Consider the following 25,195-nt stretch of genomic DNA (forward strand, 5'->3'; position numbering starts at 1 on the left):
TTGCAAGGGAGAAAACTATAATTAATTTATAAACTTAAAAGAAAAAAATACTCTGGGGCTTCTTTAAGCACAAATAAATTTCTAAGCCGTAGCCTTCACTGACATGCATTGCTATGTAATGTTGCTTCTGTCCTGCTCTAAAAAGGAACTTGTCATTACATTTGCTCTCTTGCTTTCATTCCCGAGGAGTCCTTTTGTGCTTGGAAGCTATACAGGTGCTAAGGTAGATCTTAGCTGGACAGTGTAAAGTGTGAATATAAGAATGTTTTTACTCTGAAGGTGGCTGAATGTTGGGATAGGTTAACCGGAGAGGTTATAGAGTCTCTATCCTTTGAGGTACAAAAAGCCCAACTGGATGTGGACCTGAGCCACCTGCTTTGAGCCAGGGGGGTTGGGCTGGGCTAGGCCGTCTCAAGGGGTTCCTTCCAACCTCAACTATTCTGTGATAGATGGGAGAGTCAGGAAAAGAACCTCAAACTCTTACCTCTTCATTAGACCTTGTGTCAGCCTTTGGTACCTTGATGCTCTGTAGTTTCAGAAGCAGTAAGTAATGAAAAGAAGGTGAAGCTGTACTGACCTTTATTCCACATAGTTGATTCTGGTTCTTTTCGAAGAAAGACGGGAATCCAATTGCTCTGACAGACAAGTAGTTTATTAAAGTTTAGGGAGGTAGGGAACATGTGTATGTCTTAAAGTATTACTGCTGCCAGATGTGCTAGCTTCTTTTTTCATTGCAGAAGATAAGGGAGTGTGCTACTTTCTCATTGGTATTTTGACTAAGTCTATTCACAATCTTTTCCTTGTCTTAAATTGAGAAATCTGTAGGTTCAGAATGCTATCAATATGCTTAACCAAAAGACAGGAGGCTTGGAAGTTTATCAGGCAGGAGCTGCTTTGTGCAGGCTACAGCACACCAGCATGGTAACTTAATACTATTTATAGGCAACACATTATACATGTAAAAAAGAAATACCTGTACTGAAACTAAAATGTAATCCAAAGTTTGTCTTCATTTACATGTAAGTGGTCTAGATTTAAGCTGTTTTCAACTGAAAATTGATCTCAAAAACGTCATGTGAAAAATATGAATTGTATTTAAAGTAGATAACAAGAGGAGACATGGCATGTATTAGTTGAACTAATAAGTATTTTGTAGACTCCTTCTGAAGTTGTGGGAAGCTCTCAAAATCCCGTTAGAAGCTCTTGAAAATTGGTGGTTTTTTTTTGCTTGCATGAGATCCTTCCCTTGTTTGCTTCTTGTGATCTACAAGCTTTTAGAACAGGTAATACTCTTTAACAGCTGGTTTTTATTCTTTTCTGAACTTGATCAGGCTAGAATCGCTTTCCCTTTCCTGTATGGTTTTTTTTTTTAATTCTAAGTAACTCTTTAATAGGGCAGGAGAGAGTCCTTACTTGAGTAGGTTAATGGAATTCATACTCCTGCACAGTGGTGGCCTCTTTTACTTTCTCTCAGCAGCTGTATACTGGTTCAGAAAGCGGCCTGGTAAAATAAGTAATTTTCTAAGCGCTGTTTTTTTGGTTTTTTTTTTTTTTTAACAAAGCAAAAAGCCCTCCAAAAATACACAAGAAGTGTAAAATGTTGTTTGGTTGGCAGTTCACCCAAATGGCTAATGCCGAAAGGTTGCTGTTCTGATGGAGGGTTACTTAACATGCTTACATGATATAGCATGGCTACTGTGGGGAAATTGTATCTCAGTTCCATTTTGTATGAAATTGCTGGACTGTATTCTGGTCCAATCTCACTAGATTCCAGCAGAACCAGGAACTGGAACATGCCCTTTATTGCCAGAAGCAGGAACTGTAAGTAACAGTGCTGTTGTAATGCCACTGAAGCCCACTATTTACATGTAGTACCTTTTTTGAAGTCAGAAGTAGAGAAGATGTTGGGAAGCAGAAGGCGGCAGCGTGGGCGCAGGTTTTTTGTCACTTTTTTTTTTCTTCCCCCTATTCCCTGGCTACCCCACTGCTTTAGAAATTACTCTTGACACTTTTTCATATTCTGAATGTTCAGGAAGTAAAATGCAGGAGTTATGAATCACCAAGGTGCATATCAGGGGAGTTAATCGCACGTCCTTCACCCAACACTTGTTCAGCATTGGGGGGGGGGGGGGGGGGGGGGCGTCTCAGAAGCCAGAGATTTCAGTGTAAAAATGTGTTCTAGAACGTAGGCCTTGACGTAATCACTCTGTGTGTGCATGAAGCAGTAATGCAAGTCTTTTGGCTGTTACATCCTTCCTAAGGTGCCTAAATGCAAAAGGCCAAACCTGAAAGCTGTTCCTTAGTGTTTTCCTGGAGCTACACAAGAGTCAGTGATTTAAGGTGGAGCCTAAGCACTTATCAGAATTGTTCATTCCAGTTTGGGGACCAGGTGCACAAAAGCAGGTCACTTCAAGGCATATATTTGTGTTTGGTTTGTGTTTTGGTTTTTCTGTGTGTGTTTTTTTTTTTTAACTAAATCTGATCCAATTTTCTTGGCAGACTTGACTCGTCTCTTAGTGTCAGAATTCTTAGTGATAGGAGTGTGAGAGCTGTCTGAGCAAGAGTTCAGTTTACTTGAAAACTTGAGGTAGCAAGAAAAGGGCTTAACACTTACTGTAAGGTTTATTATTGTATTGTTCTTACTGGTTTAATTGTTAGGTGTGTGTTATGGTTCCAAAATAACCTTTTCTCTAAGCACTTTTCTTAGAGGAAAAAAGTATGTGTATGTGTGTATAGTGTGTATACATATTTCTCATCTTGCTGACTTAGTCTTTGATGGGTGTGTTGAAATGTTCTGGAGTGCAGTCTGATGCTGGACCAGGTTGGCTTTCAGCTGTTTGTGTTCAGTCTCTTTTTGAATGGAATGGGAGGAGGTTATGGAGCAACATGTACAGGACTGCGTAGTACACTTAGGCAAGAAATGAGGTTGAACTTTGGTACATCTTGCCTCAAGGCTTTTTATTTCTGTATAAAACCAAACTGAAGCAGGGGGTGTAATGCTCCTTGTTTTAGGCTGTTGCCAGTGTGCATTGTATTTCTCCTGACTTACTATATAGTTTTATTTGTTTTCTCACTATAAAAAGCAAGCTAGTTACCTCTACAAGTATATCCCGTTTGTGTGCTGTTTTCATGTTTGACCCCTTGAGTTTCAATTTACATCTGTTATGGTTGTCAGTTCCAGTGTGTTCTTTGTTTTTGGAGAAGCTGAAATTGATTTCTTCACGCTCTAAACTGTTAGTACTGTGCATGCTGCTGCTGCTACAGCATAGCTTTTAAATGTTTATATCTAAGAGCTCATTCACTGACATATTCTGAAACTCTGGCAGTGTATAAACTGAAGCAGGAAGAAATGAAATGCAGACCCCCTGAATGCTTATCCCTACCAGAACATAGTTTTCATTACTCCATTTTTCTCCATGCAGCAGCAGTCCAGAGAAGAGAAGGGATAAATACCCCCTTACTGTCAACTAAGATAGCTGCTGGGTTTTTCTCTTACAGCAGATTTTGCCTTTTTTTGTGTGAGTTAGAACAAAAGTGGAGGAGGTAAAAGCTTCTCTGGAAGGCAGCATAACTGCTGTTTGAGACAATCCTCAAAAGATGTGAATAAACAAGTTTTTAGGGTGGTGCTGAAAAGAATAGAATAGTGTGATAGAGCTGCCCTTACTTCTTTTTCTTTTTTTTTTTTTTTTTTTAAACAAACTAAAGCTGTCTTGGCCCAAGGTGGTCTGTGTTCCAAATTTTACCTTTACACCCTCGCTTACAAAATGACATAAAGACCTTGTAACGTGGGGGATGAAGCCAAGTGTGGGCAAGCTTGATTGCAGGGTCTGCATGCACATATATGGATATTTAACAACATACTGTCTGCAAGCCTTTGTTCCTTAAATATTCTTTAAAGTTCAGTGCTCAAGGATATGGTCATACAATGTGTGTGTGTACAGGCTGTATTTACAGGTTATCAACACCTGTTTGTATGCACACTCTACTCCTTGTTCTAAGGCAATTTATATTGATGTTGCCTTTCAAAAGAAAAATAACTTGAAAATAAATCACCAATTTTTTTCTTTTATTTAAAAAGATTATTGCTTCAGCAAACTACATGTTATCAGAGCTTTTTCAGTTGGATGAACCTAAAAAGGAAGACGGTACAGACTTCCCTATAAGTGGAAATTCTGATGAAAGTTACAGCGAGGAAGAGGAAGAAATGCCAGACAGTGATGAAAATGGTTCCTACAGTAACAGTTCTGATCCGCCAGATGACAATAAAGCAGTGGCTGTAATCAAATCTGTTGGGGAGTTATCAGTACCAGAAAAGTACAAGTCTGTTCATCGGATCCGTGTAAGTAAAGCTGTGGATATTTTTAAAGGGCTTTCTTGAAAGATTCAGTTCATGTAGCAAGGTTTGTTACTGAAATTCAGTTACCTGTTTTGTGCTTCAGTTAACTTGAAGACAAGACAGTGGGGGGAAAAAAACTTCTGATGGGCTGCTCATAACATTTGAGGTCTTTGAATTTTAAAGTATAGCAGGTTTAATGTAGATTTTCCCCTGTCTTGCATGTGTCCTTTGTGTCAGCATAGCAGGATACAGAAAAATTATTTCCGTCGCAATAGTAAGAAAATAGGCCAACTGTGGCTATGTGTAAGCACTGTAGATGACCACGAGTTTGTGTGGATAGCTAGGGTATCTTAGTCTTTTATTTCTGGAGCAACGTTGATGTTTGAGTTTTTTTCTGAGATCAGCAGCTACTTCACTTCCACAGGGTTAGTGTTTGATTTCCCTTTGTCTTTCCAAGGTAACTGATCGAAATACAGCAATTGATTTCCTTGAAAACTTGGTTCTAGTTAATTTTAAAGAAGAGGTGAAGCTTCACTCTGCACACATGTACATGTTGTGTCTAAGGGGATAGCTGGGTGCGTGGCCATAGTATTCCTGAAACTTTCTTGGCATACATGTGCCTGATAAAGGAATTGGCAGAAGTGTAATAGTGCTACCTTTGTTGCACTTTCTGTGTATTATTATTGTAACAAAATACAGGAACATGAGAAACTGGGAAGGTCAGTGAAGAAGTTGTTCAAAGCATTTTATTTCTGATATTTTACTTGTCTTACCTATATAGGGATATGATTGTGAAGTTACTCTCATTGGTCAAAAGCTAAACCTTTTTTTTCTAATGTCTGTGTTGAGTAGCAAAGAACAAAATTTCCTAAGTAAATTTGTAACTGTTATTGCATCTTAATTTCTAATGCTGCAAGGTCCATCAGCTGAAAACACAACTTGTACAGGTGCAGAAGTACTCAGTTTCTTGTTTCTCCTCCCACTTCTACTCAATCCTAGAAAAAAACAAAAATACAAACTCCCCCACCACCACCCCTGAAATCCCAAAGCTTTGAGTTGTTCAAAGGTGACAAAAGTGCAGCTTTGATGTATAGGCTGAAGAAATTATTTTTCTGCAGTATTGAATCTTATCCTCCCAGATCTGCATTGCAGACCGTCTGTGGATGCTTTTGTAACTACTGATGGAATAGAGACATCTCTTCTATTTGTGATTACCAGGGGAGACCAAGTAAATGACTAGGTATATGAATTGCTCACTAAGGTAAAGGAAAGAAATACTGTGACACTTTTTAGTCTCGAGTTCAGCTGTTCCGTTAACACATTTCCTTAATGCTAGGTCTCATTTGCATCTTCTAGCCAGTAACTTTCTTCTGCTGAACATTTTCCTTCCTTCCCTGTGCCCCCTCCATGAAGCCTAGCTGTGCGTTTCCTGTCTGCCATGGCACTGAAGAGCGCTGCAGGCTAGTGCTCAACTATGTCCTGGAGGTAAGTTTACAGTCAACTTTCTAGTGATATTTCACCTAGTACCCAATTCTTGATGTATTCTGTATTTCCTAAATGTTGCTTTCAAGGTGACTTAAATTACTTCTTCTTTTTGCAGGGCTTGAAGTCTGTTGACAGCAGTGTTAAAAAAGAGGGTGACCTTCCTGCAGCTGATCCCAGCACTCCAATCCCATTGAAATATGAAGATGAATCCACCAGTGGTGGTCCCGAGTGTCTGGAAAAACAGATGGCATTATTTTTGGACAAAAGTAAGTTGTATTGTTGTGCAAATAAGACCTTTTCAGTGCCAGCACAAACTGCTGCTACTTTATTTTGATTGTCAAAACAGTGTACTTACGAGTCACTAATTACACTACTGCCTAAGTAAAAGTAATATATTGAAAATTGAGGAACAGTCTGTTCCCTTTTAAATATGAAAAGAATAGGTCATTTGGGATATTTTGCATATCAAAGCAATTATATTAGTAAACTCATAATTTACGGGACCGTATTTAGATGTAGTTTGCAGATGACTTCCATAAGGACTTAGTATTTTGGGGTTTGATACATGGAGCATGACAAATTGCATGGGTTGTTTTTAAAATAGTCTTTAGTTGTGGGGTTTTCGTGACTTCTCACTTCTGGCAGGTTTTTCTCCTACATTGTTTGCTGCTGAATTGCATATCAAATATTAACTAGGATTTTGTTTTCTATCTTGTACATCTACAGTTGTGGAAGGAAGCAGCAAGTAAAAGATGGGGGTTTTTTTGCTTAAATACTCGAAATACAGAAGTCTCAGACTATAGTCTGTCTACTTACTTTTTCTCTGGATTACCATAAAAGGGTAGAAGAAGAAAGACTCTCCTGAAATTAGAGTTCTCTGCAGGGTGAGAAGCCCTACAAGCACAACCCAGGAAGAAATTTGTCTTGCATGTTCGTACAATTCTTTCTTCTTTCCTTTTTCCTTGCTTCCCCCTTCAAAAATCTCTAAATAATAAGCAAGTTCCGTTTTGAGGTACTAGTTTGTGTTCTCATATTTCTCTTCCAATTTCATGATTCTCTTGAATGTCAGTGATCTGGACATGTACACATACTTCCTAGTTTTTATCACATACAAGACCAAGGAGTTTAGCACCTCCATCAGAAAGTTACATTGTGCCCAGCTTGCATAAATCATGTGCAGTACTGCTAATACAGACTGTGAGACTAACTGTTACCAAGATCTACGGAGAAATTCCACCTAGGGCAGCTCAGCAAGAACAGTGGGCGGATTTCAGCTCTCCTGCAGTCAGGCTCTGTTTTCTGCCTTCAGGATTTGGAACTGGTAACATGTTGCAGCTCTTGCCAGCTGGCAAGGAGAATGTCCAGGTTAACTTTTTCTGTTTAGAAACAAGTGTTTCCTGGGGGAGGTGGGAGCTGAATATTGTACAGATCTCAGAATAAACCAAACCAAAAAACCACCAACCACCCCCCCACCCCCCGCCAAAAAAAACCCAACTTAATTTCTGGATCTGTGCTGGAGTTCTTCCCTGAAGTAGCAATGGTGTTGCTTGTTTAGGTCGTAAGGATTGAATTCAACCTAGAGAAAAATATTTCAAACATAAGGGGGAAACTTCTGCTTCTCCAGCATGTGGGTTTATTTTCTGTGATGCAGATGATATAGTTTCTTTGCTACATGTGTATGTTTACATATGTATAGAAAGGGTAAGTGCTCTTAATTCTTGAATTTTGAGCTTGGAGAACTACTTCTGAATGGTATATGGACACAGTATGTGTGCATTCTATGTCTTTAACTGCATGAGGTGTTGACGTATTAGATTTGGTTTTCTTATAAACACGTAGTTCTAGAACTTACTAAAGAGAGTGGCCTTGCAGGTCAGGCCTTATATGTCCACCTGTGAGCAAGAGACTCATTTCTGCATGCAGATACTGTCAGGACAAAATTCTGTCCTTTGGTATGTCTAAAGCCAAGTCACCTGTTCTTTCTGGTTCCATAACCGAACCCTGCAGCACTGAAGGAACCTTCATATTCTTATGTTGAGGATGTCTTGGAATGAGCGCGAGACAGACATTGGTTTTCCTTGCAGAAAGGACCGGGTTATCCAGTTCCTTTTGTGCTGGAAGCTAAACTTGCAAATGGAGGCTTTCTCACTTTGAGACTGTTCATACAGAAACAGAGCATGTATTGCAAGGATTTGGCAGAGAACGTGACACGTTATGCCCATGGCTTTCTTGTTCTTTTCTACTGCTGTCTAATGGAATAGTCTTGGTTGTTGCATCTGTATTTCAAAAATGGTTTAAAGTTTGAGAGGGTAGCTGCATTGGCTCTGTGCTCACTATGTTTGAGCATCCTGCTACCAGTGGACTACATGGAAAAGTTCAAAGTATTGGGTCCATTTTGCAGATGAAAAATGTAGTGGCAGACAAGTTGGCATAACTCTGCTTGTGCAGAGCTGTACTAAGGCAATTTGCATTCTGTCTGAATGCTGATGAATTATGTTCAACCTCTAACATATGTTATGGAGATGAGATTTACTAATGAGGTTCTGTTGCATTACAGTGGGCTCATTTCAGAAGGGTAAGCATTCCAGTCAGTCAGGAATGATTCCTGGATCGTGGCAATATAAAATGAAACTCCAGCTCATTCTGAAATCATCGAAGGCTTATTATGTCCTATCTGATGCTGCTGTGATTCTACAGAAATACGGGAGAGCGTTACGATACATCAAGCTGGCTTTACAGTGCCATGGTAAGTTGCTTGAATGTGTTTTGTCATCTGCACCATTGCCTGTAGATACCTTTCACGATATCAAATAATTCTCATGTGCATGATTTATCCTAGTGGTGCGCAGTGACAAGTCTGACAACTGTGCGTTTAGTTAACTAAGTGTCTAGCTCCTTATTCGGGAGGGAAGTCTGTAGTAAGAAGAACTCTTGTCTCCCTTTGGTAGAAAGGTGTTCCCATGTTGACAGACTGGGCATATCTGGAGCTTCAGAAGACTTGAAGTTGGGAAAGTTGTTCTGGTGCCAAGACCAAGATAATATTCTGTGGTCGAAGTGCTATCGCTGCAGGCAGATGCTTTTTTGCTGGAAGTGCCTGGTGGTTCCTGTTTCATTTAGATATATTCCCAACTCTCAAAAATACCAAACTTGTTCATCAGCTGAATTGGATACTCCTCTAAAATGAAATATATTTTCAAATATTACTGAGGAAAACGAAGAAAGTAAAATCAGGCTGTTTAGAGTATTACTACCATAATGAGAGTAACTAGTTGGAAAATGCTATTAGCTTAGTACTATAGTGCTGCTATTTTGCTTCCATGTTTGTAGGGCTTGGGGCAGGAGGAGTCTTATAAAGCAAGAGTCTTGATCTTAAGATGAAGAATCAATATGCTTATCAATAACTCAAAGCATTCTTCAGTTTTCAGTCTTTTAAAGACTTGAGAATCAATTTTAAGCTGTACCTTTTGGAAATGAATTTTTCAGGCTATAACTCATTTGAGTTAATCTGTAGAAAGTCAGTTTTCCTTTAGTCAAATATGAGATTAGCATTTGTAATTATCAAATTCACTGTTCATCTTGGACAACATAGTTGCTCTTTCGAAACTGTCAGCTGGGTAGAGCAGCTGTAACTTTAAAATAGGCTAATTTTTCTTAGCAGAAAGTATGTTGTCTGCATACAGAGAATAAGTGTGACAGGTAACATCAAAACCAATTATATTGTCAGTCTGTGTCAAACCTTTTGACATTTAATTCTTTTTTTTTTTGTCCCCTCCCTCATCCATGGGATTTTTTTTTTTCTAATAGATACCTACTGTTGTCTCTGTGCCAGCATGCTTCCTGAAGTATTAGTATTTCTTTGTCAGTGTTTAACCCTTTGTGGAGATATCCAATTAATGCTTGCTCAAAATGCAAACAACAGAGCAGCATATCTTGAAGAATATAATTACCAGACAAAAGAAGATCAGGAAATACTACACAGTCTTCATAGAGAATCCAGGTGCCAAGGTATGATACTGTTACAAGATAACTGCTGTAATTTGGTTATGTGACAGACATAAGTAATTGCATTATGCTTCCTCAAAAGCATGCACTAGCAACGTTTCTGGAGGAGGGTTTATTATGCTTCAGTTCAGTTCCCTTCAGAGAAAGCTTACCGTGCCTGTCACACGTAAGGAGGCTGTCAGTATGACATGCCTGAAGCTGTAAAATAACTAAATTTAGATACTAACTGTTTAAGTAATGGGTAAATTTTACTTACCTGTAGAAACTGTGGGATCATTCTGACATGGGTCTTATATTTGGTTATCTTTTAGGGAATTTTCTTCTAGACTATCACAGGTTTAAGTTTATTTGGAAATACTATTTGACATGCAGGCTTTTTGGTTTGTTTTGTAGCATTTGCCTGGGCTACGGACTTGTCTACGGACTTGGAATGCCAACTTTCCGTCAGCTGTAAATGTTATGAAGCAGCTTATGAAATTTTACTTTTCAGCAATTTAAAAAACCAAAATCCAGAGCAGCATATACAGGTACTAAAGAGGATGGGCAATATCAGGAACGAGATTGGAGTGTTTTACATGAACCAGGCTGCTGCAGTGCAGACTGAGAGAGTGGGCAAGTACTCTTCCCCCCTCCCCCCCCCCCTTCTTACTATTTCATGGAACTGCAAAAACAATCATGTTCACTGGTTGTGCTGGAAGTCTTGTCTATTTCTAATTATAAAGAAAACATTTAAAGAACTCTGTAGGAAGTACACAATATCAATTACAAAAAATTAACTTTCATGTCCATTGTAAATATTTTTCTACAGTAGGTTACTGTGACTTGTAAATTAAGTCTAAACTGAATGATGAGATCTATAGCTTTGGAGAAGTTCCTTTACAGTGGGTAGAACACCTTCAAAAAACAGGACAGCAACTTTCAACCAACTTTGTTATAAAAGGGAGGGCATGTTGCTTTCTTGATATTCAGTTAAACCCAGCATGGCATTAACAACTGTAAGATTAATTTAAACATAAGAATAGTTTCGGTAAAGCCAAAAGAATTCTTTGGCTGACAAGTAAATCCTTGGAAAGTTTTCTTCCGGTTTATTTTTGGTGGGGTTTTTTTGAGGAAATAGAGGTTACCTAAGCTGCTTTGCACAGTAAAGTATTTGGTAGATTTTTGGTTTTGAAAGCAAAGCCAATAGTGTCTACAAATAAGAGTTAAATAAACTAGAACAAATTAGAAGCTGGTGGTTCAGTTTAAACAGCTCCAGTCTCCCAAATACTAGCTGTTTTCTGAGACCTTTGTCCAGTTAGTATTTGAAAGATTTTGTGTTGGACTTCAATTTTGTAATTTTTCATCATCTCTGTGTTTTAGTAGAACTGCCATTTAGCTGAAGTAGCTGAAATACTGGATTTCACTTGTCTGTAAAAGACACTTTTTACTTGTTTCGTATTTCACTACACTTCATACATACTTTTTTCATACTTGTAAGTTTATAAAGCAACTGCAATACCCTGAATATTACTACAGGAAAAAAAAATTAGCTGTTTTATCCTGCTTATTTCCCCTGGGTTTTATGTCGTGTTACCACAGTTCTTTAAGTGTAATAGTGCACTTTGGGCATTAGTTTTCTTATGTTTGAGTTTTTCTTAAGAGTAGTTTCCCAGAACTGGGTTTTCAGAATCATTTACTACCCTTAAATTCTAAAAGGTCATCTATGAGAAAAAGAACATAGTGGAAATGTTTGTTCAGTATCTTTAAAGAACTTGGGTGAGACTGTAAGCCTTGTGTCTTAACCCTAGTGAGTAAAAACGTATCGACGACAGAACAGCAACTCTGGAAGAAAAGCTTCTCTTGCTTTGAAGAAGGAATTCAGAATTTTGAGTCAATTGATGATGCAACCAATGCTGCTCTTCTGCTGTGCAACACAGGAAGGCTGATGCGAATCTGTGCTCAAGCCCACTGTGCAACTGAAGGTGACTTCAAAAGAGAGTTTTCCCCAGAAGAGGCCCTTTATTATAATAAGGTAACATCATACTATTTTTAGAATGTCCAATACCCTAATTTGTCTTTTACTGTAGAATATGTGCAAATATCTTTGTAAATATCTGTAAGCCTTGATGTAATAATTTGAGATACCTCTTCTGCTTTCGTATTGCCTTAATCGGTGTTCTGTAGGCTTCAGTATTGTTGGTTTAATTCCATTGCCCTGAAATAGCGCCGTTCAGATCCTGGTGTTTAACGGACTGTAGTACCGTGCACAAGGGAGACGGAAATGCCTGTTCCGGATTCAAGTTAGGACCAAAATGGTTGTAAAGAAAATGAAGAACGCTCAGATAGGTGTTTTGGAATGCTTCCTTGAGAATGAGTGTAAGGAAACTAATTACTAGCTGCTGTAAATACAGGCAGTAATAAGTATGTGTATTATTTTGTCATCTGCAGGCTATTGATTACTACCTGAAGGCATTAAGATCACTAGGTAAGAGAGACGTGCATCCAGCTGTGTGGGATTCTGTGAACTGGGAGCTGTCTACTACATATTTCACTATGGCAACTCTACAGCAGGATTATGCTCCGTTATCTAGGAAGGCTCAGGAACAGGTAATACAGAGCGTTTGTGGCAACATCTGAAAAAATTACTTTCTTCCTGGAAAACTGAACAGTGAAAAAAATTGATACTGGAATAACTTCCAAATGTTTATTGGATTCAAAAACTTTCGTGAAGTATTTCTTGGAAAACAGAAAACATTTAGTGACTTGCCTTTTTTTAAAGTTTTGCTTAATGAAAAGTGTGTGTCACAAACAGATTTAACTCTTACACTTGCACATAGTTGTGTTCTAGTTTCAGAGTAGCCACACTACATCTTATTGGTTTGTTTCATAGATAGAGAAGGAAGTTAGTGAAGCCATGATGAAATCCCTGAAATACTGCGATGTTGATACGGTGTCTGCACGACAGCCTCTCTGCCAGTATCGGGCTGCAACCATCCACCACAGGCTTGCTTCAATGTACCACAGTTGCCTGAGAAACCAGGTATTAGTAAAAACTGTTTAATTTTTCTGCATAGCTTCCACACGTAACATGTCCGTGTGCATGGAGGTTGATATGTATTCTTCTACCTGTAGTTGGGATATATTTATTTACATGATTTAACCAAAGAAATTTGAGATGCTTGATTTGCAAATCATTGTGAAATATAATGTTATTTTTAAGTGTAGTCTTTCCTTCACAGAATGTATTGACCTTTATGGTTCTGTCTATTCTAAGTAGTTCCATGCTCTCATAACAGAAGCCATTGATGATAAATATTTTCTTTGGTTTGGTTTTGTGTCCAGGCCACTCTTCTGATATGCAAGCAACCAGCATTCTGCTAGAACTTTAGCACAGAATTTATTAAAGTCTTAGAAAGCAACATGCAAATCTGCACTGATTTTTTATTTATTTATTTTTTAACCCTTTTTTAACCCCAAAGTAGTATTCTTTATGGCTGACTTAGTTCTACTTGGTGTGAATTTGTTAGCATTAGCTATGAAATTACAATAACTTCAAAGATGGCGTGCTGGTGATGTGTTCTAGAACTGTGCAGCCATTCATATAAACCGTGATGCAGTGAGGTGAGGAATGATTGTGGACACCTTGTGTACCAACCTACACAGGTGGTTTTTTTCCTAACGGTTATCTCATGAACATACAAACTGTCTGGGATTTATTATGTACCCTAATTTGAGTGCAGGTTGGTGATGAACACTTGAGGAAGCAACACCGTGTACTTGCTGATCTTCATTACAGTAAAGCAGTACGACTTTTCCAACTCTTGAAGGATGCACCCTGCGAGTTCCTTCGTGTGCAGCTGGAAAGGGTGGCATTTGCAGAATTCCAGATGGCGAGTAAGTCTGGCTTTGTCTTACTACAACAGCTTTTCAAACAACCATTAGCTCTTAAATTTCATTTTTAGATAACTGTGTATATGAGAGCAGGACTAATCTGCTCCTTGGAATAGAGTTTTCAAGAGAGAAGAGATTTTTTTTTTTTTTATCTTACTAGTTTTCTGTTAACTAGAACAGTACACACTTTTGTTGTGGGAACTGTTTAATTGGGATGGAAGAAAGTGCAATCTGTAACATAACCCATTTGTGTCATGTTTACCTTTTTTTTTTTTTTAATTTTATTTTTTATTTTTTTAGGTCAGAACAGCAGTGCTGGGAAATTAAAGACTTTGTTTGGGGCCCTAGATATAATGGCAAAAACCAAAGGTGCATTCCAGCTCATCAGAAAGGAGCTTGTGGCAGAAAGTGAACAGGTAAACAGAAGTCAAGTGGTGTGATTCTTTGCTCCCTTGTCTCTCTTGCATTCCTGTAAAACCGTTATTTGGCAATTAAGATACTGCTTGGTCGCTTTTCAGTAGAGCTAGTTGCTTAAATAGCATGGGCAGGCTTTGAGCCTATTGCAATTCTTGTCTAGCCTTTAAGTGGAAGCAGATTAAAAAAAAAAATTGCTCTAGAACATAATTTGGAGATGGATTAAAACGTGTATTGCTTGAGTGAGTGAATGGGGTTCTGTGCAACTCTGTTATCCCTTAAAAGATCCCTTATCTGTTAGAAGTAGTCTTAAAGAACTTAATGTATATAAACGGGAATTCTCTCTATAAAGTATATTGAACTATTAAAATGTGGAAGGTTATCTGTAGCTAGTGTTAATAGGTTCGTGATGCCTCGATAATTACTTGCAATATATGCTGACCTGGTGTTCATCCCTTGCTAGCAATTTGAGCAACAGATTGAGCAGTCAGGTCCATAATTTCCTGATATTTTTATAACTGAATACTCCAATGGACAACATAAGCAGTCGGTGTAACTTGTGTGCAGCGTAGATCTGAGCTAACTACTGAAGCCTCATAAAGAGGGTGTCATAGCAGTTGGGGTGTCGGTACCACTTCTGTAAAGAGTAAGCTAACCTGCAAGTGCAGTTGTCTGACTTGATTGAACTGTGTTTAAACGGTGGAGTTCAGTGAAATGGTGTGGCTTTTCTTTCTTTTTCTGTAGATGAGCGAGAATAAAAGTACTGCTGAGAATGTGTCACCTAATGATTCCTCTGCTGGCCTTAACAAAGAAGAAGTATTGAAACTGCTTGGTATTTTTGAGTCCAGAATGTCATTCCTTCTCCTCCAGTCCATTAAATTGTTAACTGCAACCAAAAAAAAAATTGGGTAAGTTGAACTTTGATGTGTGTAGGTGTAGGTGTGGTTGTCATCCATAAATTCATACGAAGTATGTATCTTAACCATGTAACAGTCACCTCCATAAAAGAATAAATACCACACTCTTCTGTGTGGAGAAGGAGTTGAGATATGCCTTAACCATCTAAATTTTGAATGTTTTATGTGGTTTTGCAAGTAATTGATGGAATGACCAAGAAACACCTTTACTGAGCGTGTCTAGGCAGCTTTTTTCTCTCCTCTTTCTGATAGCAGTCCAGGGCTGAGTGAGTTAAAAAATCAGACTTGAATGGCTGTATTCAAATGGGAAAACAATGGTTTGTAATAGTCTCCTGAAGTGCCTGGTGCAGTTATGAATCACTGATGCTTCATCATGCTCTGTGATACCTGACTTACCCTTTAGAGGGTATAAATCCTACGTCTCATAGGTATAAATTCACACACAAAGCAGTTTAACTTTTACTGCCATAATTTTGCTGGCATAATTCTAGTTGTCTTTTATTTGTAATCAAACTGTTTGCTCGGGGAATGAGCTACATGTATGTGGTGTCCTTTATCTTAACTGACACTGGTTTGTCTGTGACAGAGCACTTGAAAGCTACTGGGGGAGAAACCACTGCATGCTGATGATCTCTTCATCTACCTTGACAATAAAATGTATTGGCTACAGCATCGTTTAGCAAGCAGAATACTTCAGAATAAACGTGGGCACATCAGCAATGCTGTTAATAGAGGGGGGCTGTATTGGGAAGATACTCACTGGCATTAAAGAATTTTCTAATGCCTAATGGCATTGTGCAGTGAAAAAAGAATCTTCTGTCTTGCTGCTGGGATTCAGAACAAACGTGGCTTCTCCTTTTTGTGTTGACCTTGAAGTGTTGTTGGGATTCGGTGTGGCAGCGTAATTCCTTACACCACGTCTGTTGGTCTGATTTGGGTGTGTGTGGTGCTGCCCTTGGGATCCAGACAATAACTTATTCCCTCAGCAGCGAATGTGTTTGCAGAAGCTACAGCAATATACTGTTGCTGTTTCTAATGTTATATGAAGTTAGCTTATGAAAACGTGGCATTAGTTCTAGTATGCGGTTCTAGAGAATTCTTTTATTGTTGGAAGTTGTCTTAATAGTTTTTCAGATTGAAGCACTGCTGATGCGAGTGCTATTTTGCTAGAAGTAAACTGTGAAATGCATTCACTCTGCACAGTCGGTTGTCTGCTGATCGGAGGAGGCTGTGAATAGAAAACCGTGAGACAGGAAAAATCCCGCGTGCTTCCCTGGCGCTGGTTTAGGCGCAGTGTTCGGTGCTTTCACTTTTTTTAAAGAAGAGCTGCCACAAGGTGGCAATCTGAATGTGTGACATTCAGAGGACTGCAGTATAACTTGTATGTAACCAAGTAGATGGCCCAAGTAACAGAGCAAATTGTTTTAGTTCTGTTGTCTCATAATGTGGGTAAGTGTTGTAAAACAAAAAGCCTCTGTTTTTGTTCGGGGGCTCCCCCTGTTTACTTTTTCATCGTTGTCTTGAGTGGAGTTTTGTACTGAAGATCCCACATAGGGAACGAGTTACAGTTTGGATGCTGTGAAGTGGCACTGTTGGAACATGTGAAACTTTTTAAAATGGATCAAGGCTAAGCTTAAAACTACCTTTTGTTAAACCTTTTGAGTGCCTTGTGTACATTTCCTCAGTTCTGCTTTGGACAGGAAGGTAACGTCTGCCTTCTGTTTTAAGAATGGGTTGAAAAGGGAGGAAATTGGAGCCCCCAAAATCTGTTTCAGGGTCTCAGATGCAGTTTGGCAGAGAACAGGAGAACGAGGTGAAATTAATGTTTGACAGCAAAACCTGCAGACTAGCTATAAAACTGGATGAAATCAGAGTGTTACCCTCTAAAATTTAAATGCACAAGTGTAACTGAACTTGGCTATGTAAATTGGAGGGAAGAAGTAATTGAAAGTAATTATTCTGGGAATTCTTTTAACTTATCCTGGAAATACTTTGCGTTTCAGTGGCTTTTTATTGACTACCTGTTCTGTTTAATAAATAAACCTGTCCGGCTTCTGCCAAATTTTTATGAATTTGATTTGCTTCACTTTTTCATGGTAATGCCCAAAGCATTTACAATTAAACTCACTGCTGCTTGTACACATATGTGCTTTATTTGTCGTATCAATGGCAGCATTTTTATTTTTCATTTTTCTAGTTTGGGTCACTTATTAGTCTTGGACATGAAATGTAGCAGAGCAGAGTGGCAAAGACAGGGGGGTGATGGTGCTGAAGCAGAAGACCAGGATGTGTGCTATAAGTGATTTACAGTCTTTGTTGAATGGGGAAAGTTGGTGGGAGCTTAGACTGCAGGCTGGCAAGAAGAGGAAAGGCTCTTTTGTGTAGAGGTGTCGAGCATGGAAAAGTCCCTTATCGTAGGGGAAATAGCTTAGGTGTATGGAACTTGAGAGAATGAGGCCAGGTCGTGGGTGTCAGACGTGGAATAGGAAAATTATGTCCACAGCGGTTTAGAGGGGAGAGCTAATAGCAGGCAATGGCACAGGAGCAAACAGACAGTGTCCTCTGACTGTTCAGGTGTCTGCATTTGGCACGATCAGGTTAGACACTAACTTATCAAAAGTACAGAGTTTTGGCATCTAGACCTGGATTTTGGAGGGTTTATGATGTGATTTTGGATTATGACTTAATAAAATGGCCAGACTGGAGCTGAATAAAAATCAGCACAGCTTATCCCTCCTGCAGTATAAGCAGGGGCTCTGACTGCAGTGCTGTGAAATGGCAGGAGACAGGAACTAAGGCAAGAAGAGACTCACAGCAAAACACCAGCCATGTAGTTTCACAGGGATAGTCATCACTGTTGTCATTTAATAATAGGTTTTGATAATTTGCGGAATAAAATATTGTGGTTAAAGCTAATAGGTTGTGCTATCTGTTTTCTTTTTTAGGGGCATTAATGAAGAAGAAGTTGTTCTTAAAACAAACAAGCAAGTTTACTCCCTGCTGTTGCGTGCAACTGCTAACAAAAGTATGACCCTGCTAGAACGAATAGAGGTAATCGTAAATTTACTGGAACAGCTGGCTCAAAATGCTGAAGGTAGTAACGGAGGAGTTCAGTGACTGAAATGGTGCAAACCAGCAGAAACAGTGCCTTGCTACGCATGGGATCAGCAGTAGCTTTTCCCATGTCATTTGTATTTGTTGAAGGTGATAATATCACCTACTTCATTAACGTTGTACATCTGGGAAAGAACAGGAATTCCTTTTTATCCTGAGGACTCTGTACTGGTTCAGTTACTAGAGTTTCTTTCTTTGAAAAGCCAATTTTGGGTTCGGGATAGAAACAACAATTTTTCATGTTGGAGAACTTCAGTTTATCTCCTACAGATAATGGGCTTTGCAGTGATACACATGTTTTGCATAAAAATGTAATCTCACAGTTGCTCTAGTTTGGTATTTAACGGAAACGCACTTTGAGCAAGGCTTCACTGAAACACTTCAACCGGTAACGTGACCCAGAGTTGTACAAGGGACATTTCTGTTGAATATGTGGACATGCCACTTCTACCACCATTGCTGTCCTGCACTGAAATGTGTGCCTTTCTCGCTTTGATGCAAGACTCTTGCAAATGTTAGCCATTACTGGGACTTCATTTACCCCAGAAAGTGAATGGTTTTAGCTGTGTTTGAATTAATCAAGAAGAGTATTATCTTTTTCAGACTTGAAACTGTGAATAAATGAGAGCGTATTTTTAAATAAGAAGTTATTTATTAAATATAAACTAATGAATCAGTCTGCCTTGTTTTTCTTGTTATGACTGTTACAACCCTCATCAGAGAAGCAAACTGCTCAACAGAACTAAAACAATTGGAAAGGCAGCAGGTGCTGGGAAAAAAAATCTGTAAAATCACACCTAACAGATGAGTGTAGTCTTACCTCAGTATGTGAGGACTCTGGTTTTTTTGGAAAGATGTGTTATTTAAAGATAAAGTTTTCAAAATGCAACTATGTCTTAATGTTTTTTTTATAAAAAGTGTGGTTCATTATAGGATAATAATAGTATAAAACACACTGTTTATTCCAAGGTAGTAATAGTTTTCATGTGTCTATGCATGCACATATATTTTTTTAATCTATACTAAAGACACAAGTGGTTAATTAACTATATAAGTTGCTTATTTTGAGGAGGTGATTCTTACTGTCATGGTGACAGACAGTGACATATATATATATTTTTTTTTTTTTTTTTGTATGGGACATGTTTTCACCCAGAAAACCCCAGTTTGTAGAAATTTCCATCCTGACAATTTAAAGACAGTTTTACAAGTGCAGCCTTAGGTCTCTCTTCAGAAGAAACCTGATCTTTCTGGTGCAACATAGAGCACAAATAACCTGAAAGAAGCAAAAGCACCTTTTGGAAGGATGAAAGATGACAGGCGTCGTATGTATCTGTTCTGTCGATTCTGATTTGGAATGATTGATCTGAAAAAGAAGGATTTCTGTGTCTTTTCCTGCCTTCCAGCTGGGGGCTGGCTCGGGGCAGCACCCCTTGCACCCGCCTCACTTCTGGTGAGGTCGGAGCTGCAGAAAATTGAACAGCGGGTGTCTGAGGTAAGACTGCTAAAAGCCCTGTGTCTGAAGCTGTTATCAGCGAGAAGCCTGGCAGCAGCGAGGAGTGGAAGAAATAAGTTCACGACAAAAAGCTCTTCAGAGCAGAGGAGCTGAGGGGTGACTAAGCAGGACTGCTGAGATCAGTGACTGTATCACAGAGCTACTCGGGGTTGGAGAAGTCTGCTGATCTGATGGCTGCTGGCAGGTTCCTGGTGTAAGGGGAAATTCTAGCTGAAAGCCATTGATCAAACCCAATTTCGCAGGCTATCTTGCTGCACGGGTCAAAGAGCACTTACACCTGCCCCAGTCCTGCTGCTTTGGGAAGCAGCTGTGAGCATAGCGTGTGCTTCTGCAGGTGTGTGATGGTCAGCCAGCCGATGAGAAGAGCCTCAGAGTAAGCCTGGAGAACCGGTAACAGGCTGTTACCATGATTTTTTTTTTTTGGGGGGGGGGGGGGGGGGGGAGTGGGTTATGGAACCTCTTCTTGATTCCTTGTAACAAAATGCAAGTAATATTTTACGGTACTTCAGCCTCACATAAAAATAGATCAGGTCTGTAACCTGCCAAATGACATCCTAATAAAAGTCTTAAGCCTGCTCTGGTTTATGAACGCCACAGCGGTTGGGTAAGGTCCCCTGCTGCTTAATGACCGGGGCAGACTCGGTGCCACCGAGGCAGCAGCTGGGAGCGTGGCCTCTCCTGCAGGCAGCGCCTGTGCGCGGGGACAGGCTCCCGCAGCGCGCTCGAGGCGGTTGGCAGCGGGTTAAAGACCCAAGGGCCCAGCGCAGGGCGTGCGGCGTGGGTCTGGCACAAGGGCGAATTCCTCGGCCCCAGCCTGGCAGTGGTGACTGGGTAAAGGCAACGTCGGCAAAGTGTGCGTGGCAGTGGTGGAGACCGGTGGTGTCCGCTCATCAGCCAGGCAACAACAGGTGCAACTTACACTAGATGGCAAATAATTTTGCTAGTGTAAGGGAGCAGAAGCCCACAGCTGGCTTCTGTTTCCAGTTCCCATTCTCTGCCTGATCCTGGCTCCTGTTCTTGGGCGGGCACTCGCGGGAGGGGGCACTCGCGGGAGGGGGCACACAGGCTTCATCACAGCTGCCCTCTGTCAGAGAGCAGAGCTGCGGGCAGCACTGCAGGGGGCTGGAACAGGCTTCCCCTTCCTGGCTCTGCCGTGGATTTATTTTTGAGTGAAGCGATGAGCAGCCCTGCACGCTGTGTTACAGGGGTGGTGCCCAGCAGACTCTGAGCTTCAGTCATCTTACAGTAAGGGGCAAAGTCAGCAACTGCTGCATACTCATCCTCTTCCTTCTTCCCTAGGGCATGTTTTCGGGTCCTGCAGCTGCATCCAGTTACCACAGCCATTCCAGTATCCTACACGAGGTTCTGTAAGGGTGAAGCATTCCACTGTTCAACATTGCCTTCCAGCAATTAGCGTACTTCTGAGATCCTATGTCATTGCAAGAAATTGAACTGCTTTATAAAGCAAAATGGTTGTCATATTGTGCCCAGTCTGACTGATGAATCCACATACACAATCTGAAATTACTTCAGTTATTATTAACATAATTGGGTTCAGATTGACTCTCATTCTAGGTATGGAGCATCTCACCTAATTGGAAACGCAGGCCGTATACTCGGAATTAAGCTAATAGACATTTGCAGCAAATGAGGATTTCTCTGTTATTCTATGAACCTCAGTGCTATCCTAACAACGTGAATGACTTTCATGAGGATTATAATTGAGTGTATTATGATTTAAATCTTCTACAAATTCCTTAGTATTAGCTGAAGGTAGCATTAGTGCTAAATAGGATTACTTTTTCCCCCTTTCACAGATAAACAATTAAAGCATAAACCACATCCAAAACAGACAACTCTTAACACCATGATTAACTATGACAATCCAGTTTATTTCTCTGTTAATAAATCCTCCTTCTTTACAGCACTAGAAACCAAAACCTAATTTTTAAGACCCTATACTGTAAGGATATGGAGTGGCAGCAGCTGCCCTGCTGTTGGCTCCACACCGTGCAACTTCCCTGCAAGACCTGTCCTATTCCATTGAGAGTCTACAATCATTATTTTACTATAAATATTTGAAAAGCAGAACAATGAACAAGTAAGCTTTACAACAGAAAATACTTCATTGTAAGACTGCTTCTTCTGGGTTTGGAAAGAAACGGGAGAAAGATGGGTTTGGAAAACTGATTGTACAGAGAAATGAAAACCTTGCCTTGTGTGCTAGTATTACCTGAAGTGATACACTGAACTTCTTTTGATACACGCTGACGCGGATTAGCCTCTCACAACCCCTCTTCAGGGAGCGCCCACATGAAATATTTACACTGCAAACATGAGGAAAGGGGAAGAGCTACATGCTTTAAGGGACACTGGAAAAAAATCTAGATTTCTGAGATAGTTAGATGCAAGCTTCTCACACCAGGCCCTGACCAGGACAGTGTTGCATATCCCTGAAAAAAATACTTTCTTGCAGGACAACGGGTCTGCAAGATGGAAAAACCTACAGCACCATATTCCCTTTCAAATGCCTGCCGTGCTCTTATTCAGGCACACAGCGTTTCTGTCTGTGAAGTGCTTTTTGGATCCCAGCGGCGAGGTCCTGTGGAGTCGGACTCTCTGCAGTGCAGCTCACAGGGATTCCTGCTGCTTCCATGGCTTCAGCTGTCGTTGGACCGATAGCAGCAAACTGAAATGACGTTATTTACAGTTACAACAGCGCAGTCAGGTGCAGCACCAGCTCTCACTAGTTACTCGGGTACGTACCCCTCCTTTGCTGACATTGCCGGTGTTACCAACTTGTATGGCTGAGCTTACTAAACTGTACTAACCATTTCAGGTTGAAGAGTCTCAGTATTAAAAACCGCCTACGAATTGAGCTACTTAGAAGTCACTTAGGAAAGGTTATTATTTATCTTGCTATTAGAAACATTGACAGCTCTTAGTCCCGTGAAACAGGAAAAGTGAGAGGAATTTTAATATGCCTCAGCCTGATTCAAGCAAGAACTGTTTACACCTTCACATTACTAAAAGAAAAGAAAGCCTATACCCAGTGGAGACTGGGTAAGTTAAACTGGGGAAATAATTCTAGGTGAAAACAATTACTTTTTTTAAATAAATGGCTCTCAGCTATATAATCACATTTGTGTTTACTCTCTGTGCATTTGCTATAATGTGTTTTTTTTCAGAGAAAGAAGCACAAACAGAAGAGAAAATGAAGGTCTGTAATGGGTTTAACAGCTTTCCCTTTTCTCATTTGCCCACACCAAACCTACTCCCTATTGTATTTCACCACTTTTAAAGAGAGTATACCTTGATATGGCTGATAAAATCCCCTGAAAGCTTCTGAATGTGCTGGAGGCAAAACTTGACACCAGATGGACTGAAGAACACGATACATGCTGGAATTCCCTGTGTAAAAGTAACCACAGGTTGGCATAGATTACTCACAAATTACTCAGCAGTGTATGGGTACACTTTCACATAAAACCCTTCAACTGTCTCTATATGGACGTGGAGTGTTTTTATTGATGAGACACAGCAGGTATGCCAACGGAAAGGGTTTCCTGTGGTGCAGAGAGCCTGCCCAGCCCCCACGTACCACAGAGTGCTGAAATTCAGGTGTGACTTCAACCAAATGCTTTGTCACACAAGCGCTTGGTGATAAATGCACTGCCAGGGTTCTGGAGCTGTTCTCATTTTCCTGCTCTGCAAGAAAACTTGGCAAGTTCTTTCTCTGCTCCATCCCCATTTCTGTCAGTTCTGCACAGGCACCCTGTTGCCCAGCTCCTGAGGTTTACCCCAAGTTCTGCCTGCCCTGAGATGCTCTGGCAAAGGTGAGGCGATGCCTTAAAACCGCAGACTCTCAGAATAAACCTGCCATAAGAGAGCAGCAGCAATCTTCTGGAGCCAAATAAAACTGCACAATTCTGTCTGGAGTGAAGGTCCCAAGCTCCTGAGCTGCAGACCTAAAGCACATGCTCACTTTATCGTGATTGTCTGACAAGAAAGATACACTAGTTCCACTCAGAGTACATCTGTTGTTAGTTTATAGCACGTGACTTGGTAGCCAGCCTTAGCTCGTGGAGGCCAGAATGAGAGTTTCACACAGTGCTCTTCACTGTCCTCACAAATTGCTCAACACTTGTCATTTTATGTCAGCTCTCCACACACTAAATACATAACCACAGCAGCACCAGTTAAGGACAACTAAAAAGCGCATGAGAAACACATTTTCACAGCTTTACGCTTAAACCAACATCTAATTGCAGCAAGTGAGGAGTGCCATCAAAAGGTTTCAGAAAGTTACAAAATGCGTATGTACCATTGACTCACTTTTGTAACGGCTGTAAACTACATACCGTGGGGATCAGAACTGCAGTACCCACCGAGGAGCACGGGGATACTGCCGTGTATCATCGACTGCCCGTGCCATAACCTTTTAGGGCCTCTTGAAAAAGAACTTCAAAATCAATATGTAATTTAACAAGATGTTAATGCGCAGACTTTAAAAGGAGGTGCAATGTGCTCAAGGAGGCCAAGTCTGTGTAATAAGGAAAGCCTGCGTTTTGCAGAAAATTAATCCTACGTATGATGTGGGTGCCTACAAATGGAAAATTCAGAAAGCCAATCTTGAAAAAATAAAAGCAATTATTAGTACATTCAGATCTTTTACTATGCACTGATCCTTGCTTAATGACATTTACTAGATGGTTTTAAAAAGAGAAAAACAATAATTAGCAAATAGATCTCAACAACACATGTCAACAGCAAGTCACTGCTCTAACACTTCCAGTGAGATCATTAATGCATTCACAGATCGCATAATTGGAGAAAGAACGCTGAAACTACGTAGGGCAGATTACTGCTGGATTCTGATTTGTAATATACAGCAAAGATGTCCAGTGAGATTTCAGTTACAGTAATAAAAAATAATAATAAAGCTGTTCACTAAATATCCTCGCTAAATGTAATTTCTGACACTACTACTGAAAAAGTAGTTGTGTCCAGCTGAAAGGAATAAACTGAATATGTAATTAAGCAGTTATTTCCCGGTAATTCTGAAACACATCTGTTTTGAAAGTTAGACAAAATGTGGAAGGATTTGTTTTCTTCAAAGGGAGGCACTTCCAGGCTCATTTGTAATTCCCATAACAAGTAGCTAAGGGACTCACTCTCTGTCTGAACCTTCTGCTATCGGACTTTGTTGATAACCAACAGGGAAACGAGAAGCCTATGGAGGATATTCTTGTATCACCACAAGTATCCTTTCCAGACAGCTGAAAAAAAGGAGTACGCTGCTAGGTATTATTGTATACCCCCAAAATTCTCAGCCTACATCAGCATCCAGTACCTGTTGCGAGAAGTAACTGCTCAAAGATTCTTGCAGATCAGTGTGTTGCGTTGTTTGATAAACGGTAAGGCTTTCCAGAGGTATACCTGGGATCATGATATACATTCATAATTAAACGAGGTTTCATTAATTTCTATCATTTCAATAAAAGACTCTCAACATACTAATTGCAGTTAAGTGTACCATTT

The 25,195-nt window shown here is 40.0% G+C and overlaps 2 protein-coding genes across 4 annotated transcripts in view; one reads left to right on the top strand and one right to left on the bottom strand.

Moving 5' to 3' along the window:
* The window catches only part of EDRF1 (erythroid differentiation regulatory factor 1), a 28,545-nt gene extending 9,731 nt beyond the window's left edge, over positions 1-18,814 (top strand). For all 3 annotated transcript variants that reach the window (XM_056352531.1, XM_056352532.1, XM_056352534.1), the window contains 13 exons: positions 4,079-4,339; positions 5,750-5,821; positions 5,937-6,087; positions 8,379-8,567; positions 9,626-9,826; positions 10,217-10,439; positions 11,615-11,834; positions 12,251-12,409; positions 12,693-12,842; positions 13,543-13,696; positions 13,994-14,109; positions 14,852-15,015; positions 17,970-18,814. In XM_056352531.1, the coding sequence (XP_056208506.1) occupies positions 4,079-4,339; positions 5,750-5,821; positions 5,937-6,087; positions 8,379-8,567; positions 9,626-9,826; positions 10,217-10,439; positions 11,615-11,834; positions 12,251-12,409; positions 12,693-12,842; positions 13,543-13,696; positions 13,994-14,109; positions 14,852-15,015; positions 17,970-18,141 (2,232 nt within the window). In that variant the 3' untranslated portion in view covers positions 18,142-18,814. The remainder of the gene's footprint in view (positions 1-4,078; positions 4,340-5,749; positions 5,822-5,936; positions 6,088-8,378; positions 8,568-9,625; positions 9,827-10,216; positions 10,440-11,614; positions 11,835-12,250; positions 12,410-12,692; positions 12,843-13,542; positions 13,697-13,993; positions 14,110-14,851; positions 15,016-17,969) is intronic.
* Positions 18,815-21,525: 2,711 nt separating this feature from the next.
* UROS (uroporphyrinogen III synthase) overlaps positions 21,526-25,195 on the bottom strand; it is a 32,081-nt gene continuing 28,411 nt past the window's right edge. The window contains exons 9-12 of the mRNA XM_056352536.1: positions 25,008-25,093; positions 22,967-23,065; positions 21,919-22,343; positions 21,526-21,887 (exon numbers count right to left, since the gene is read on the bottom strand). Coding sequence (XP_056208511.1) covers positions 22,197-22,343; positions 22,967-23,065; positions 25,008-25,093 — 332 coding nt within the window. The 3' untranslated portion in view covers positions 21,526-21,887; positions 21,919-22,196. The remainder of the gene's footprint in view (positions 21,888-21,918; positions 22,344-22,966; positions 23,066-25,007; positions 25,094-25,195) is intronic.

This window comes from Falco biarmicus, chromosome 9, assembly GCF_023638135.1.
Source record: "Falco biarmicus isolate bFalBia1 chromosome 9, bFalBia1.pri, whole genome shotgun sequence".
NCBI lineage: Eukaryota > Metazoa > Chordata > Aves > Falconiformes > Falconidae > Falco > Falco biarmicus.